The sequence below is a fragment of the Anser cygnoides genome, chromosome 1, assembly GCF_040182565.1.
Source record: "Anser cygnoides isolate HZ-2024a breed goose chromosome 1, Taihu_goose_T2T_genome, whole genome shotgun sequence".
NCBI lineage: Eukaryota > Metazoa > Chordata > Aves > Anseriformes > Anatidae > Anser > Anser cygnoides.
The window spans coordinates 57,957,502-57,974,883 of NC_089873.1; the positions used below are offsets into that span (position 1 = coordinate 57,957,502).

The following is a 17,382-nucleotide window of genomic DNA, read 5'->3' on the forward strand; positions in this document are numbered from 1 at the left end:
CACGATTCCCTGAAAAAATCTCCCTCACTCTGTAAACTCAGCAGCCTGTCTTCTGTTGAAGTTGCAAGTCAGACATTAGCTTACCCAGTGATTAATGCAGCTCTTGAAAAGGTCAACTTTGAATCACACTACCAAGTTCACCCACCTCTCTGGGCAACTCCTCATACCTCTTCTCTTCCCTATTTGCAGTTGAAAATAATTAAAACCGACATATTACTTTATATCTTGAAAGAACATTAATTGTAATCTTGCTCTTGGGTATTGGGAGATGTCTTCAGGCTGTGGTTGAAGAAGCAGGCCCTGTTTTATCCATCCGTCACATGGATCATTTGCAGCTCTGGAAATCTGGTCTCCAGTTGTCCATCTAGTCCTACGTACCTCCTAGCCAGCTCTCAAAACAGCCTGGTGGTTCTGAGGCAACTGAATTCCTCATTCTCCCTCACTTCTAAACCAGTCTTCATAAGCCTGGACAAGCAGAGTGCATTAAAGGTTAAGGTTGGGTTTGTCACATGCTTCAGCGTGTAAGTTGTCCCTGTTCTGGGCTTTTATATGTATAGCGTCACCAGGGAAGAAGCTCTGCTCTGCATCAACAAATGCAAAATAATCCTTTTGATAGGTGATATTCTAGGGAATTTGATGTGGGAGCCTCTCACATGGGGAAATGTAGTGAGGAGCAAGCAGATTTTGCCTGTGAGTGTTTTTGTTTTCTTGTTCCTTTTGAAGTAAAAGAGGAAATGTGGGAACCATTTCAAAATTACCATGCACCAGAGTGACGGAAGAAACCCAGAAACAGATAAAGACCAACAGCTGGAACATATTGTGGTACAAGGAAGCAATTAGCTTATAGCATAAAAGAATGAAATCACATATAGGAATGATTTGTGTCTCCTCCCGTTCCCTTGGCAACGTGGAAACTTTGGGGCAAACTAGGCCTGTGGCGGCAGGTCGGCCCGTGCCACCATAAAGGCAGCAGTCACGGCCTTTCCTAAACAGCCCCTGTGTGCACTGGCTGCACAACTGGCACCACGTGAAGAAGCAGCACGTGCTTGGGAGAGCAGGGAATGTGGGGAGCTGGGCACGTTCCTGAGAACTGGGGAAGAAGCAGGCTCCACGTCCCTCAGATGCTTTCACCCAGAGCACCGAGGCCGGCTCTTTGATCACAGAACATGCTGCAGCATGAAAGCTGGCTGAGATACCTGCTCGGTCTCACGAGGCCCTTCTCTACGCACACATAAACCCTGCTGCTCGCCTCTATGAGGTGATCATAGCGCGCACGGCCGAGACTGCGTACGAGAAGAGAGGGAAGATGTGGTCCGTCCCTTCCTCTCTTTTTGGGCTCGCACAACACTGCTCCAAGTTCCCCGAGGAGCTTGCTTGTCCCTTCAAGGATGCCGCAAGGCAGCTGTGACCCACATCCCCCCAGACTTTGCATGATGAGCTGGGTGACCACAGCCTCCCAGCTGCCCTCCTACTCTCAGTCGGCCTCAACTTTTGACACAAAAGGCCATCCTCGCAGGGTTGCTTAAAAGTTGCATAACCGAGTAATAAAACAGAGAAAATACCACAGGGTGGGAGAGGAATTTGAGATAAACAATCTTTACCAAACATTGCAAAAGAAACCGTAGCCTTGTTGAAATGAATGAGCTAACTCCCATCGCCTTCAGTGAGGCCCGGGTTTCAGTCTTTACGTGTGAGATGCCACGCTGCCATAGTGATGAGCTCAGGATAACGTTAGCCCCATGAAGTCAGACGGCCGGATTGATGGATGTAATCAAATTTCCTGCCCCGGTTACAGTTTTACCGTCCAAAGACTCACTTTAATCAGCAGTCTTACACAGAGTGGGATTTGTTTCAGGAGGGACCCCCTTTACCACTCCCAGTCAATGAGAGCTGGTTAATCCTTTCATGGGGCAGGGTTCACATATCATGCCTCATAAACTCCCTCCATGAAGGTTTAGGAAGAAAGGGCAGGATTTTTTTGTAACTGCTCCATGAGCGTGTCTTCACAGCAGGCACAGAGATACCCAACCATATGGCTTCACACCATTAACTTCTCATGGGTGGAGACCAAGGTGCAAAAATACACAAGCAGCCAGATCCATGTATGCTAACCCTTGTCTCCCTCCCTGGAAAGGTCTGGGAACAGAAATGCCCAAGCTGTCCCTACATAAGCCATCTACATGTGTCCTTTTTGCCACGTTCATCCAAGAGTACGTTTCCAACCTCCAAACCAGCAAGCCTGCATCACAACGTGCTTCATGAGCCCATCAGCCAAGAGGATCTCCATGCAGTGTCCCACTGTGTGGAGCAGCCGTGCCAGCTCCAGTCCCACTGAGGTTACTGAAAAATTCACTGCATACAAAGGGTCACAGCAGCATTCGTGCTTTTGGGAACCCCTCCCACCGAGGACTATCGCTAGCCCCGTGTGGTGCAGGATCGGTTTAAAATAACTTCGCTTAGAGCCCTCCATGGAAATCCCCTGCCAGTCACCCTCCTCACGTGCTTTTTGTTCTGAGAATCAACAGGCCTCAAAGAGCAGGCTCAGAAGAGGCCACATCTGTACAGAATTTGCTTTCATCCCCACAAGGGTTCCCAAACAATGCCAGTGCCAGCCGGAGGTTTTCTGAATGGTATGAGAACCAAAGGCTTTCTTTGCTTTCTTGTTCATCCATTAAAACCTTGTGAGTCAAAATTAAGAGGACAGGAGTGGGAGCCTTTGGAGGCTGTGGTTTCTCACAAATGCCTAAAGCTAAGTACTAATGAGAAAGTTAAAAAAAAGTCTGCAACCCATCACCACAGCAATGCCACAATTAGAGACAAATCCAGTGTGTGCTGCTTTACATTTATGATGCAGACAAACTAATTTAGCTAATTAGGGCTGTCTACCAAATGCATATGACATAGTACCCTGTCCTCAAGGTCCAGTATCAGAGTCTTGCTACCGAAGTCCAAAAGTGTGCACACACAGCCCGGACACCTGCTTCTCGAGCGGAGCCACCTCTGCACAGGAAGTTTTGAACGGTTTCCTCAGTGACCCACCCACAGCTGCTGGGTGAAAACCAATCAACCGAGAAGTCCACCAGGACAAGTGTCTGCAAAACTTTCTCATTTCTGAGTTTAAGAAAAAAATCAAGAAAAAGGGAAAAGCCCAGTTGGCTTCTGTCACCTGAGACTGGGTTTTCTCCTACAGGTTTTGAGCAGTTTAATGAGTTTGAGGTACGATCTAGCTTAAGAGAGCAATTTTTTTTTGGTTTTTGTTTTGTTTTTTTGGTGAGTGCCAAGGCTTTTTTTTTTTTTTTTTTTTTGTTTAAGAGCAGCTCCAACTCCCCTGAAGTTTTGTCTATACATTTCAATAGCAACTGTTTTTTCAGCAGAGTTCAGCGGAGTTCAGTTGCTGCACCTCTGAGGTGCTCACGCTACCTCTGTGAGAAACAAAGCAAGAACCACTGTGAAAGACTTCAGCAGCCACTTTGGGGAAATAACTTCATGATCTGATGGGAAGAAAAGAGGTAGAATCATAATAAGGAAAGAAGTACACATCTTTCTGGACTGGTCTCGGATTTTGCTCATGAGTGAGCTCCAGGCTGGAGCAGCGATGCAATGGCAGGGCGTTCAGTGACAGCAGTGGGGCAAGAGGTGCCTCTGCTTCTCTTTCCTCTCCTGTGCCCTGTCTCCAGCCAGAGTGCCAGGCCTGAGCTCCCCTGGCTGTCCCAACGCCCTTCTCTCAGGCATGTGCCCGTGTACCTCCATGCTGGCTTCTGCCCATATTCTGAACTCCTACCTGTATCCCGTGACAGCCTGGGAAAGAAACAAACACCTTCCTTCACTGGGCGTGGACCAGCTCACTCACATTTGCCTCATTTATCCCAGAGAAGTGGAGATATTGCCTCACAGATGAAATCAGCTCAGGTCTCCACCTCTTTTTCCAGTAAAGGGCGAGCACTTTCTCTCCAGACAAAACAGGAGTGGGCTTACGGAGACCACAGCATCCTTTGGCTCTCCAGGCTTGCCCAAGCCAAAGAAGAGGGTCTATGTGTTACTGGGAATGGAATTTCTCTGCTTCCTGCTGCTCGCCTGCCATTCCTGGCCGCTGCAGCCTGCCATACATCAATGTGTGTGCACAGCAGGGGAAAAATGCTGCTGACCGAGGTGGTGGCTGCGAGATGAAAAAGGCTGATCCGCACAGTGGTTTCTTCTGTTTCCTCTGAATGCAGACACTTGAGGAGCCCCTTTCTCACTACAGTTTGGAAAGATGTCAACAGAAGCCAGTCCCAGCTGAAAATAACTCTGCCTGTGTCCTGGGTGTGGAGCCTGCTCGTCTCCTCAATCATTTTTGATTCACATTGGCAAACTAGGTTTCCTCTTAGAATCGAGGTTGCAGCCAAGGTTTACATTTATGTTAATTGCACAGGACAGCCACAGAATGCCTTTCTCCCACTTCATTTAAAGCTTTAATGCCTTCAGGAAACAGCTGGAGGAGGATCGTGTCTTATCTTGTGGAATGAGCCACAAGAGGGAGACAAATACCCATATGGGGCCATTTTGGGTTACGCCCTAAAGCCTGGGTAGGTTTTCTCAGCTCTCCAGAGGTTTCGAGGTTTCAGATTATTTCCCTAGCCCAAAGTCAAAAAGCCTCATGAATGAAACACACAAAAATAAAACGCATATCAAAAATACTTCCCTTTTACAGTTTGGAAGCATTTCATTTCCCTGTTGGATTAAAAAAGTTAATTAGTGCTCATTCACAGAATCATTGAAATGTGAAACTTTCTGCTTTGAAAACACAAAATTTGCAGCTTGGAACCTTATTTTTTTCCCCAGGCAACTTTTGGAGAGATGGTGAAATAGAGCCCTTCCTACAGTTTTTGGCTCCTACCAAAAACTTATAATTTGAAAGTTCCTAAGAACTCCCAAGAGACACAGAGCTAATTCAATCACAGGATACAATGGTTGCCTTTCATGTCCTCAGTGTCCCTGACATAAGGCAAAAATTAGTCTGGATAAACATACAAGATTTTTATCTGGAGAAATAAACTTGAAACTGTGAAGCACAAGAACAAGAGCGTAGAAAGAACAAGGCTCACACTCAGCCTCCTCCACTGTAGGTGCCTACAAAAGTTGTCACAACTACTTCAGGGCTCAGAAGAGACTCTACAGCTCCATGTGCAGCCCATGGAGGAGGTGGGTCCGTGCTTTTGGAGCCTTTGGAGACCCTTACTCCACACATTTATGGCACAGAGAGCTGGAGAGACCACAAAAGGTAGGGGATGTGTGTCCCTGCCAAGCCACATTGGTGAAGGATTTGGATTCCTGCACAAGCCTAAGGGCTCAAAATGCCTAAAATAGGATTTGGTTGTAGAATATGACAAACTGGGCCCATAGCATAAACATTTCTCATGTGAGGTAATACTTGATTCTCTAGGTCAGTGGACTAAAGATATGTGGTGTAAATATTTGTGGCTCCAGGTGAAAAACGTGGCCACCGTGGATTCAGTATGAAACAGTTAGTGAAAATTATCACAAGGGAATGGTGTGACGTACAGCAGCTTTAATCTATTGCGCATGTGATAGGCCTTTCTTTGTTCAACTGAAGTAAAACACTAATGTGGCAGCATACACAGGTAAGGCATAATGTGAGATTAAAAACTGGTCTCCCGCTCAGCCCTGTGAGACCGAGGCTGCATTTACAGTAGCAAACCACGCGGTGCCAGGGCCATTCTCTGGCAATGCTGGTGTGGTCTGGCCACAGCCGCGCTATTAAACTGTCTTGGCCTCCAAAATATCCTGTAGAAAAAGGCTGCAGACTCATGCTGGTTTTCATGTTGTGCTTGGGAAATGTTAGGGGATTTATCAGTATAGGCAACTCAGCACCATTGTCCTTGCTATGGCATTAATTTACTAGTACAGATGTACCCTGAGATACCGGCTGCACAAGGAACACATTCCATGTTCCTCTTTCTTTTTTATATCCAAAGCCCCTCATGCTCTGGAGGGCATGTAGTTATCAAGGTTACTTGAGCGGGCTAGTAATTAAGATCACTAACTGTGCTGGTCCCTTGGGCTTTTAAAAAATCACAGAAGTAAAGCAGGGATTTTTCAAAGAAAGTCAGACTGTGACCGCCTGATTCCCTTGTGCTGCTATTTCTATAGCTCTGAGTGCTGAAGAATGGCAAGGAGGAAGGAGGCAATGATCCATTGCCCAGCAGCTTTCAGGAGCCCAGAGGGCATTTGAAATGTTCCAGCAGACCATGGCATCCCGTCCCATTTACCAGGCAACATCCATGGCTCATTGCTCTTCCTGCCCGCGTCTGACACGGCAATGTCAACCAAGGCTGCTCAGGGTCATTGGCACGTTTACAGCGGCATGAGACCTGCAGTGAAACATCAGAGCCTTTTCTGTGTCAGGCAGAGTGTTTCGTGCCGAACACACTAACAAGCCCAGGGCCCGCTGCTCCCTGCACGCTGCCGTAGCTGCATCACTCCCTGAGGAGCTGCAGGTTGTGAAACCACAGCCCAGCCCTCGGAGGGGTGTGATTCTCCTGAGCGTCGCCGTCAGGGCATGCGGCGTGACTTTGTGTAAGAGCTGGGAACCGCTTTTGCTTTGCCCTTTGGAGCCAGGAAAGCATCTGCAACTCAGCACGTGGTGAGGTCGGAGGCCCACGCTAACAGGTGAATGATCAGCCTCAGTGAGGCCTTGTTATTCCTGCACTGCCTGCTCCTGAAGGGTTTTTTTCCACCTAAACTTCAGAGAAGTTTTGTTCTCACCGTGGAAACCCTAAGCTGCTCATTTTGGTATCAGTGAGAATTCAGTCTGCCCCAAAAAAGGGACAGCCTTCTGAGTGAAGGAAGAGCTCTGTTGGCCAGTGTCTTCTAAACGTTAGGGGTTCTTGGAAGAGGGATGGCTTTGGAGACCCCAGCATAACTTCATAAAGCATTTTCTTCCCTCTGTTTCCTTACTGTATCTTCTACCACAGCTGAGGCACTACAGGTTTTCCAAAGGTTTTTGAAAAATGTTTTCTTTTTTTCCAAAAGAAAATTCCTAGAGAGTTCCCCACCCTGTCCACAGCTGGCACTCGCCATCCCACCCCCTGCAGTGTGTTGATATGGGGAATGGAATTTTCTAATTTGAGAAAAACATGCCAAAAATACCCAATTCAGGTTGGGGGGGGGGGGGGGGGGGGGGGGAAGAGAGAGAACTCCTGAGTTTCCTCTTGATTTTCCTCTTTTCTTCCCACTGCATCCAGCAAAAAATATTTATACAACTTTTTTAACATCAGAATGTGTTCACTCTCCTAACAAGTGAGGAATATGGATGGCTTCCTTAATGAAAATGGTGAAAAAGAGTGGCTAAGCTAACCCCACACATTAAGGAATTAAACATTTCCATGTACTCATAATGACCTTTAAAAAACTTGCTTGCATTTTGAGAGGTGGTAATGGGAATTTATTGACCAGCGCTGCTAGATGTGTGTGTGCATAAAAGCACACACACACAAGCTATATTGTTGTTTTGCTGAGCATCTGTTTGTCTGGACTTGTTCATATAATTCTCACACTTGAAGCTCCAAGGGAATGAGAATAATATAAAATGCTCACACTCTTATCCTCCAAGTGCTGAGGGAGACCACTGGGAGCCCAAAAGGATCCTGTCTCAAGTAAAACAGAAGTCGCAGTAACATTAGAGGTGGAATAAATGACAAAAAGTTCTGCTTTGTGCTTAACCCTTTCCACCCATTTCCGTGTCCTGTTCTAACCACAGCAAGTGTTACGAGCTCTGAAACATTGGTTTGTGGTTTGGTTACTCCAGGATGTGGGCACTAAGTTGTGTTGCTGTTGGCCTTTCGTTTTCATGCATTTTGTGCTTTCTAAAAGCAATGATAAGACCAAAGAATAGATCTGTACCACCTGAAGGACCTTCTCACACTAAGGCACCGCTGACTTCACTTCGTAGCACAAATTGACTATTGCTGCATCTCCACCTAGTTACTCAGTATGTCCTTTCTATTTGAAGCTGGAGGTCTCAGCTCCAGTGCTAAATGAAATGAGCAGAAGTCCATCCATTCAAAGCATCTTAAATCTAACCCTTTGCTTTGCACTCGTTCCTGGCCCTCCCATTGCTCTCGGATATCCACGCCTGTAGCAGTGAGGTCTCCTTCAAATTAGTCAATGTTTTTTCTCCTCACAACCTTGTTATCAGCAGCCTCATTCTTGGCTATTCTCTGTGCCACCTCCAAAAACTTGCACTTGCTTGCTAAAATCCTGGCCTCTGGCCTCACGGTGCTTTGTTTTGTGTGTTAGTTTATTCCCATTTGATTTTGCAAGCATCCCTTACAGGCTACCCAAACTACTGCTGTCTAAGGCATCCACCTTGCCCCACAGCACTGATTTCATCACCCCAGCTCAGTAAGGCTCTGTAAAACTTATCCCATCCTAAAACGAGGTATTGTCTCTACTTTTCTAGAAGGTGCACTATTGTACACCAGCTGCCACCCCGTCTACCAACCACTGTACTGCTCCAGGTCCTGCCTTATACGATGCTGTCCTGATTCAGCTGTTATTGAACTCCTGTCACAAGTATCTCAGCACTTTTCTCATGATAACTCCTATCTCCTCCAGAGACCTTTGAGGATACCTATTTCTCCTCAGGGTTTACTTCAGCTGGCTTGGAAGCACAGGCCCTCTTCCCCCAGCTAATGAATTTTTCTCCATTGTGCTGCAATTATAATACAATGATGAACAGACACGTGTGATTTGAAGGAATCCATATCACGTGCCTTTAATAGAGCACAGATGTTCATGTTGGCAGCTCTTATTGTCCGACATGTTCCCCTATAGCTGCTTGTTTTTTTCTCACACTATTCCTGATCTGGTAAACAGCAAAGAACAACTTGTCTGTCATACATCGGTGACCACAAACCTCCATGGGGCCACAGTATCAATCCACTGAGCCAGCCATTCTGCATGGAGTTGGTGATTACATGAGCGAGCAAGTGAATAACTGGAAACAATACTTCTTCTCTTCCCATATTTTACTAAACAGCCCTGAATTTTGCCACGACTGGCAAGGCCAGCATGCAATCAGTGCTGATCTTTAGCTTAGACCTTCAGTAAGATAGTTCAATAAACATAATGACATCATTTCATGACATCATTACTTTCCTCTACATTTGCATCAGCTTGCTTGCTTTTACAGGAAAACATATATATTCACTGCTCCCCCGACTTAATTGACACCAGGGAAGTGCCACACACATTACTTTCAACATTCAGCACTCAAGGGCATGAACAACATTCCCATAACCCATTAGGTACCCACCCAGAACAGATTTTGTCATCCTACAAGTAAAGACAGCTAAATAAACAGAAAGGTCAGCTTTAGAGCGTAAAAGCTTGAAAAAAAAAAATCACAGTATTACTTCTGGAGGGAAGATGAAGTAAAAGTCTTACAGTACCTTGTGCAATGGGGCTTCAGGCCCGATTGGAAACACTGGACGCTATGGTAATACAGTACTGGTGCCAAGAGACTGAAGTTTTAATGTCACCTTTTCCCATCTCCCCAGAACCCTCCTAATATCAACTGTGATGTCACTGCTCCAGGGTTATTTTAGTGTTGATCGGAAAGGCTCTGCAGAAGAAAGAGTAACCCTGGAAACTGGAAGTGCATTGTGTGAGGTGGATAATGTGAACTAATGCACAGAACTGAGCATGGCAGAAGGAAACTGAGAGAGGCATTCAGCATTGTTTATGGACTGCAGGACAGTATATAAAATCATAGACCTAAGACCAGCATCTGTTGAGTCAAACAGATTTGCTCCATGAAGCAAAAGAGAGGAAAACATTGTACTTCTGTGATATAAGATGTTTCATCTGAGGTATCTCCCTGGAGATCAATTTATATCCAACTCTGTTCCACTGCTCCACCAGCAACAAATACAGAAGATATTTACAAGAAGTACTGAAAACTGTCATATTTGTTGGAAAGGAGGGGCAGAGGGTAAAGGAGAAAGTGTCATAGTTTACAGCCATGTGTTTTCAAATAGAGGCTAATGTATGCATACCGGCACTCACTTTCACACACCATTGCCAAAATACTGATTAACTGCAGAGTTATCTTTGTAGTGACACTACACACGGAGCAAAGCCTGTAAAATCAGGGACTACAATGACATACTTTGGGCCATCAATGTCCTAAATGGGAAATACTTCGTGACTCCCCCCTCAGTCCTACCAAAGGTGGCTTTGCTGAGTCCCCTAATTTAGGATTCAGAATCCTGCTTGATTCCATACACCGAGTTCTAGACACATCTGTAAACCTTGCCATCTCAAGGCTTTTGTGTGACAACATCTGGGAATCAATTTATAGGATTTTAATTCAAAGGGTTGAGTTGTGCATATGAACCAGCACTCCGTGTCTGATCACTGGGTTAGCTGCAGTGCTGCAGTCCCATCCCAAAACCCGCAGACATCATCTATACGAGCCCTGTCAACAATTTATGCACACTTTAAAAGCATCAAAGTGTTTTTCCCCATTTCTCCAAAATAAAGAGCCTTTCCTAAACATAAACAAACACACAGAGAGACACAGACATGTCTTTGCATGATTTTAGTAAAAACATGCTTTCCTTATTAAACTCTGTTATCCTTTCATCATAAGCATCTTCTTTCCCAGGAAATCTATGACTAAGCATGTGTATATACTCATCTTGGGGATCTGCTCTTGTGGCAGTTGCAGCCACCCCCAGAACTTCTCACTGGGTCTGTGTGTACATTGCCCCATACTCACATGTGTAACACATTCTCCCTCCGTTCAGCTTCCCTGTCCATTCATCTGCTTGCCAAGTATGCTGGCTTGACCAGCTCTTTAGCAACAGAAATGGGGCTGGGGTCCCAACATGTCTATGGTAGGAGCTCACAATGTCTCCACTGAGTGTGGTGGAGTCCACCCCACTTGCACCACTTCAGCACAAGCATCCTAACTCCTATATCGGGTGGTTGTGGACTCCGTTCACTTTAGTCCTGTGGATTATTGAGAGCTTTTGTTCTCACTTAACTTCCACACAGACTAACGGCACTCCATCATCACTAGACACACCCATTATAAATTGCAGCGGGTGCATGTGCTGCTCTCTCTTTGCTTCCTCCATAAGGCAGGTTCATATACATAGGAATTATTCCAGTGCGGGGTTTCAGTGGAAGAAACATATTGCTGGCAAGCCCTGTGCCAGCATTTCCCCATGGCTGCAGCTTCCTCAGGGAGGCTGCCCGCTGCACATTCGGAGCCTGGCTCCGTGTTTCACCCCAAGCCCCTGGCACCGCGGCCAGCCCAAGCAGCTTGTGGCTCCAGCCTTCCCTGGCATCGGCCAGTCACCACTTGGGATGAGGCAAAGCCTTACGAAGAAAGCTGAGCTCATGTTTCCAAGAAGCAAAGAGAAAGGGAGAGGTTTGAGCAGAGCTTTGCCATTGCCTGTGGTTTCTCCCAGGCTAGCAGTAAACTTGGGTTGTTTATTGGATCCCAAACTTTCTTCGCATGTACACAGGAAAACAGATGCTTCCCAGTCCCGGGCCCCGTGCTCGAGCCAGGCTCCCTCAGCAAAACCCGCAGGTAGGGTACACAACCGGGACAGCAAAGACACCGCTTCCTGCCTCTGGCCACTCTGAGCCTGCGATACCGCATTATCTATCCCGTGCACTTCTTTGCCCCCTTGCCAGGGGCTCGCAGCTTGTGGCTTGCCTTTCCTGTGCGGTGGGAACAGCTGCCGCCTGCGCTCACAAACAGGGAGCAGAGGCCAGGCCTTGCAAGCGCTTTGGCTCAAACAATGTGCATGGGGCACGGATGACAAAGCTGGGAAGCAAGCCAGGTCTCCCTGAGCCTGAGCAGGTGGGTGCCCTCCCTGACTGCTGGGTTACCTTTCATCTCCCAGCATTAAAGGCCTGGCACAGTCCATCCATAGTCCTATCTTCAGTAAGCCTCAGGTGCAGCCCCCCATTTGATTCTCTTATGCCAGCAGCAAACTAAGTTTCAGACTCTTAAAATGAATTAGAGAGTTGAAGGGGAAATAGAGCACAAACTCATGTGCCTGGACATAGGCTTATCTTAACTGTGGGGCTCCAGGAAGGCCACCTATCATGGTCTCTCACTTCTTCCTCTGGCACAGGGCTGCTGGTCACTGCCCGTTCCAGAGCTGTGATATATTGCAGCTGAGGGTGCCCTTCCGTGGAGGGTCCTTCAGCCTTCTGCCTGAAGAAAGTCCCCACAAGTGACACAGGTTGCTTGAGTACATGATACACTCACTGTTTCCCCCTCTTGTGACATTTCTTTACATAAGCAGATGAATAGCAAAACGTCAGTGTTCATTACTAATTTTGTTATTTATAGCAGGCTGCTACAGATGGAGACGGCAGCACTATTCTATCTTTAGGGCGTAGCGCCTGCCTGTCCATACACACAATTGGTAATTAGCACAAGAACAATTTGTTTATCTATTCTCAAACTTAAATAAATAGGAGAGCCATTTATCTGTCAAAATTCAAGTCCCTTCCATTGCTGGATTTCCAGGTTAACTGCTTAATGAGCAGAGCTCCGTGCTTCAGGCATGTATGTAAAGACAAAAGTGTCTTATAAAACACTTCCCATCAAAGCAAATGAAATATGCAATAAAAACAATGGGTTATGTACTGTAGGGATAGCATTGAGATCACTAGGATCAGGAGCACAGGACAAGATGAAGCTCATGGTGATGTCAAGCCGAGACATAGAAATGGACTAAACAGTACATAGGGAAGGCATGGTGTGAATATCTGCATAGACCTGGTCGCTGTCCTGCCACGTGCACATCCTAGCAGCCTGTGCAACCCAGCTCTCAGCTGATCTCTACAAGTGAATCCTTGCTTGAGCATGAAACTGAGGAGCAGAAGGGAGAGAGGATACTAGCAGCTCTCCAAGTAAAATCCGACATGTGCACTGAGATGTACTTGCATGGCTCCGATGGCAGAACCCTGCCCAATGTAAACATCACATGAGCCAAGGGAGAAGACATGACATAATTTTTTCTATTTTTATTGCTGATCCCAACCCTTCTTTGTTCTCTTTTATTCTCTACACCCACTGCTGAAATTAGAGGAGAAAGGGCGCTTTATGAATAGATGGACTTTGTGAGTTGTACCCAGACTTGGCCCCTGTTCCCCCTTGCCTTCCCCCACCACTGCTGATGGGAGGGGAATGGGAGCTGCCAAGGGACTGCTCACACTCATGCTAAAGGCCAAAGCAGTTCACGTGGAAAAAGACACAACCCTCGTCTTTCTTAGAATTCAAATGTTTTCAGCATCTGAATGCGTTCACGTATTCAGGCTTGCAGGTGCAGCTTTCTTACGTGCATATGAGGGTATGCACATCCACACGTACACAGTGGGGAAAAAAAAGGAAGGTTTAGAAGTTACTGCTATTAGGCAGCAAAAGTGGGTCAGATCTGAGGAATTCTGCCTGGCCACTATTTCCGACCGTACGGGTCCCAATGAAGAGCTACTAGCTAATTGTCCTGCCACCTGGACGGTCTTTATTGGACCTGTTTATCTTCCCATTGGCATCCAAGCAGGGCATGAAAGCTACTAAATGAATAGAAACTATTTCAGGTACAATGGCTGGAAATTAATACTAATGAGGAGTTCCTTCTTCTGTCTTTCAGGTCACAACTCCGAATTTCCCTGTAGTGGTCAAGCTGGGACATGCTCACGCTGGAATGGGGAAGGTAAGTAAAAGGAAAAATACATAAACTTCAGGAAAGAGATACCTACGTGGCACAGCATCCCTGCGATCGTACCCTGTGTGTGGCCGGCCGGGGAAGGGGTTAGACGTCCCCCGGCCTATCTGGGTGGCTCTGGCTGTTAGTGGGGGAGAAGAGGCCTGCTGCTGCGCCACGCACGCGGAGCCGTGCAGCCATGTCGGCTTGCAGGCTGCCGGGCTGCAGGAGGGGGGTCGTGAAGAGCGGGGGGAAAGCTGGCTGGGCTGAAGTCATTAGGCTCGTCTTTTATACATTTTCTTCTCTCCCGAAAGTGGTGATATTGTTTATTCAAGCACCTGCAATGCACAGCTACACCCCATAGCTTTCACAATGAGGCACGGCAGCGCTGGTCCTTCTGAGCGCATTATGATGACCTTATTCAACAAAGTGGGAGCCCTTTAGTTATTTTTTTTTCCTCCTTGCTAGGAAGAACAAGACTTTACAAAGCAGAGTGGCTGGTCGCCTGCCAAGGAATCCTGAAAAACAGTTCGCTCCCCAGAAGGACCTGTTTGTTTTTCCCAGGCTCGCTGGGATCTTTATTCCCCCAGTGAATTACCGGCCCCTGCTTCTGGGGGTGTCTGGGCTCCCTTTTCAGTGAGGCTTTGCCACCATGTCCCTGCTGCGCTTTTGCCTCCTTTCCTTGCACATGCATCTTAAAAAAACACCCTCTATCTGTCTAAAACGTGGTTTGTTCAGAGTTAGGGAACTCTGGTGTATCGTCTCTGAATCCAAATGGGTGGTATTTGAACTCTGTGACTGACACCCCTCTCACAGCACTTCCCTAGAGCAGACTGGACTTCTGCCTGCCTCACACTCTCTTTGCCTGAAAATTATACATAGGTACACCAGACCTAAGCTGGGTACAGCTTGTTTGCTTGCGCTCCATAAACAGAAATTCTTTCTGGCTTCCTGGATTGCACACAGAAGCTCTCATGATCATTCTTGCTTTGGTTGCAATGCTCCCCTGTCTAGATAGTAGCTGCCAGAGAGGAAGTGGGCTCACATCCCTGGGCAAGTGGTGGAGGTGGCTTACAGAATTAAAGCACCTGCATTTAAATAAGCAGGAAAAGTTTGCTAAAATGTTGGTGTTCCGTATGCTAAACACACAGGGGGGTCATTGAATGAGACTACATGCAGACAGCTTAGAGCTGCTTGCAGGGTGAGCTGCTGAACATGTCCCCAGGAAGGATTTCATTAGCAAAATCCAAACAGGACAAACCAGGAGGACGAAGCTTCTCCCTGATGAAGGGTTTCAAGTTCCCTGAGGCTCCAGTGGGTATCTGACTGCTCTGCAATTTCATCTGTAATGTAGGGATGGCTTCATGTGTCTCTCTTGTGCAACAAAGATGCTTGGGTGGCTACAGAAATGAGGGAAGAATCAAAGGGAAGTGCCCCAACCTAAGCAGTGTTTCCAGACAAAACTGTCCCCAGAGTATTTAACTGGTGTCTTCTGCACAAGACAGCAGATCTTTTTCCACCTCTCACTTTCTCTCCCATTTTACTCTCTAATGATGTTGATTTTTGCTGTCACAAGTTACAGGGAAAAAGGGTTTCTATTCAGACTCAGTGCACAATTGTATGCAATGGTACAAGGGGGTTACGTAGGAAGTCATTCCAGATGCAGATAGGCTGACAGCCAGGGTCCTAGAAGAAAGAACTGGTCTGAGGCCAAGTTTACTTTAGTCCATTATGAAATTAGGGACTACTAGGAAAGTCTGGATGTGGATTCGGGTACAGAGTTTCGACACTGCCCTCCCTGTTCAATAAATGGGGAAGGTACAGGAAGGAAGGGCTGTTGACCTTACGATTTAGGTTTGGGCTTTCCTCCAGTCACAATCAGCCTGCTGGAAAGTTGAGACTCATTAAATTAGTCTTCTTGAAGTTCCACTTCATTTCATTGTATTGAGAAAAAAGAGACAGAAGAGAGGAGGTGAAAATAAAAGAAAGAATAAGTTGATTGGTATAAAAAGCAGGTAACAGGGATTTGTTTTATTTTTAAGACAATAGAGTTCAAGACCAGGTGGAGCTGATGGAAAGAAACCACAGAAAATGACAGGAGAAATACAGATAAGCAGAACTATGGGTTTCTAGAAAAACAACAGCTTTACATTAAAAAAAAAAAAAAGGAAAGGAAAGGAAAAAAAGGGAAAGAAAAGGAAGGATCAAAAGGATCAAAAGGAAGGAAGGAAGGAAGGAAGGAAGGAAGGAAGGAAGGAAGGAAGGAAGGAGAAGGAAGGAAGGAAGAGAAAGAAAGAGAGAAAGAAAGAGAGAAAGAAAGAGAGAGAAAGAAAGAAAGAAAGAAAGAAAGAAAGAAAAGAAAGAAAGAAAGAAAGAAAGAAAGAAAGAAAGAAAGAAAGAAAGAAAGAAAGAAAGAAAGAAAGAAAGAAAGAAAGAAAGAAAGAAAGAAAGAAAGAAAGAAAGAAAGAAAGAAAGAAAGAAAGAAAGAAAGAAAGAAAGAAAGAAAGAGAGAAAGAAAGAAAGAAAGAAAGAAAGAAAGAAAGAAAGAAAGACAATTATCAAATGTTCTTTTAAGAAAATCAGAAGAGGAACATTTCCAGGAGACATTATGGTGGTTTTAACCATTACAACATAAAAGCAATAATCAATGACAATGAGGAGATTACAGAGAGCTAAAGGATTTCTTTGCATTGGTCTTCAGAAGTAGAGATGACAAGAAAATAGCCGGTCTTTAGTTCTAAATATACATAATAAGAAAAGAGAGAGGTTTGCTTTCGGTTTGGATGAGTGTAAAAAAGTAAGCAGTAATAGAGCACCTACATCAGGTCATGTTTTGTATAGAAGCAGTGACTGAAGAAACAAAGGATAAAATAACCAACCTATTAGCCAAAGTACACATGTGAGTATTAAAAATAGTACTTACTGCAGCAAACGATGCCAAGATAGAGAGCCGTGTACCTGTACCTGTAATGGGTGCTTCAAAGGATTCAGATTACAATCTCATTACCAGGAGAAATTGTCAAAGAAGTACTTACATTTTTCTTTTTATTAACAATAAAATCACATGTAATGGGAGGCACCAAGACTTAGAAGAATGAGCAAAGACTGGAAGTCCAGACACTGTTATTCTTTATTTGTACTGAGGTAGTGGCCAGAAGCCAGACAAACTCTGGACAAAGAAAAGGCCTCTTCCCCAGCAAGTTCCACCATTGACTTGCAGGCTGATTTGTGTCATTTCACAGTTCTTCATCTTCTCTGTGTTACGGAACAGAGTGCTATAATGATTACTGCTAATTCATGTTCATAAGGCTCTTGGCACTCTCAAAAGTGCTGAGTGTTTCTTATTTTGTAATAATGGCTAGAAAGAGCATAATTATAATAGTCTGACTATCATTTTCACATATCCTTTGTTTTCACAACATTTTCACTAAATTCATTCACCATGTTTTTTAATGAAAGGGTTGAACAGAGAACCCTCAAACCTAAAATAAAAAATAACTGCATTAGGACTTGTAAGAAACAGGCTCTGTTGATTGTCTTTAGCTTGGAAGAGGACCAGTCAAGGTCAGAACCAAGAAGGGTGGCAGTGTACCAGCAGTGATAGAAAAGCTCTTGCCATGTGATGCATGGATGTAAGGTGCAGGTT

General features: G+C 45.6%; 1 protein-coding gene across 1 annotated transcript in view; it reads left to right on the top strand.

The window, feature by feature from the left end:
* Positions 1-17,382, top strand: part of SYN3 (synapsin III) — a 234,639-nt gene that overhangs the window by 186,795 nt on the left and 30,462 nt on the right. Inside the window, exon 9 of the mRNA XM_066996909.1 lies at positions 13,683-13,745. Within this exon, the coding sequence (XP_066853010.1) occupies positions 13,683-13,745 (63 nt within the window). The remainder of the gene's footprint in view (positions 1-13,682; positions 13,746-17,382) is intronic.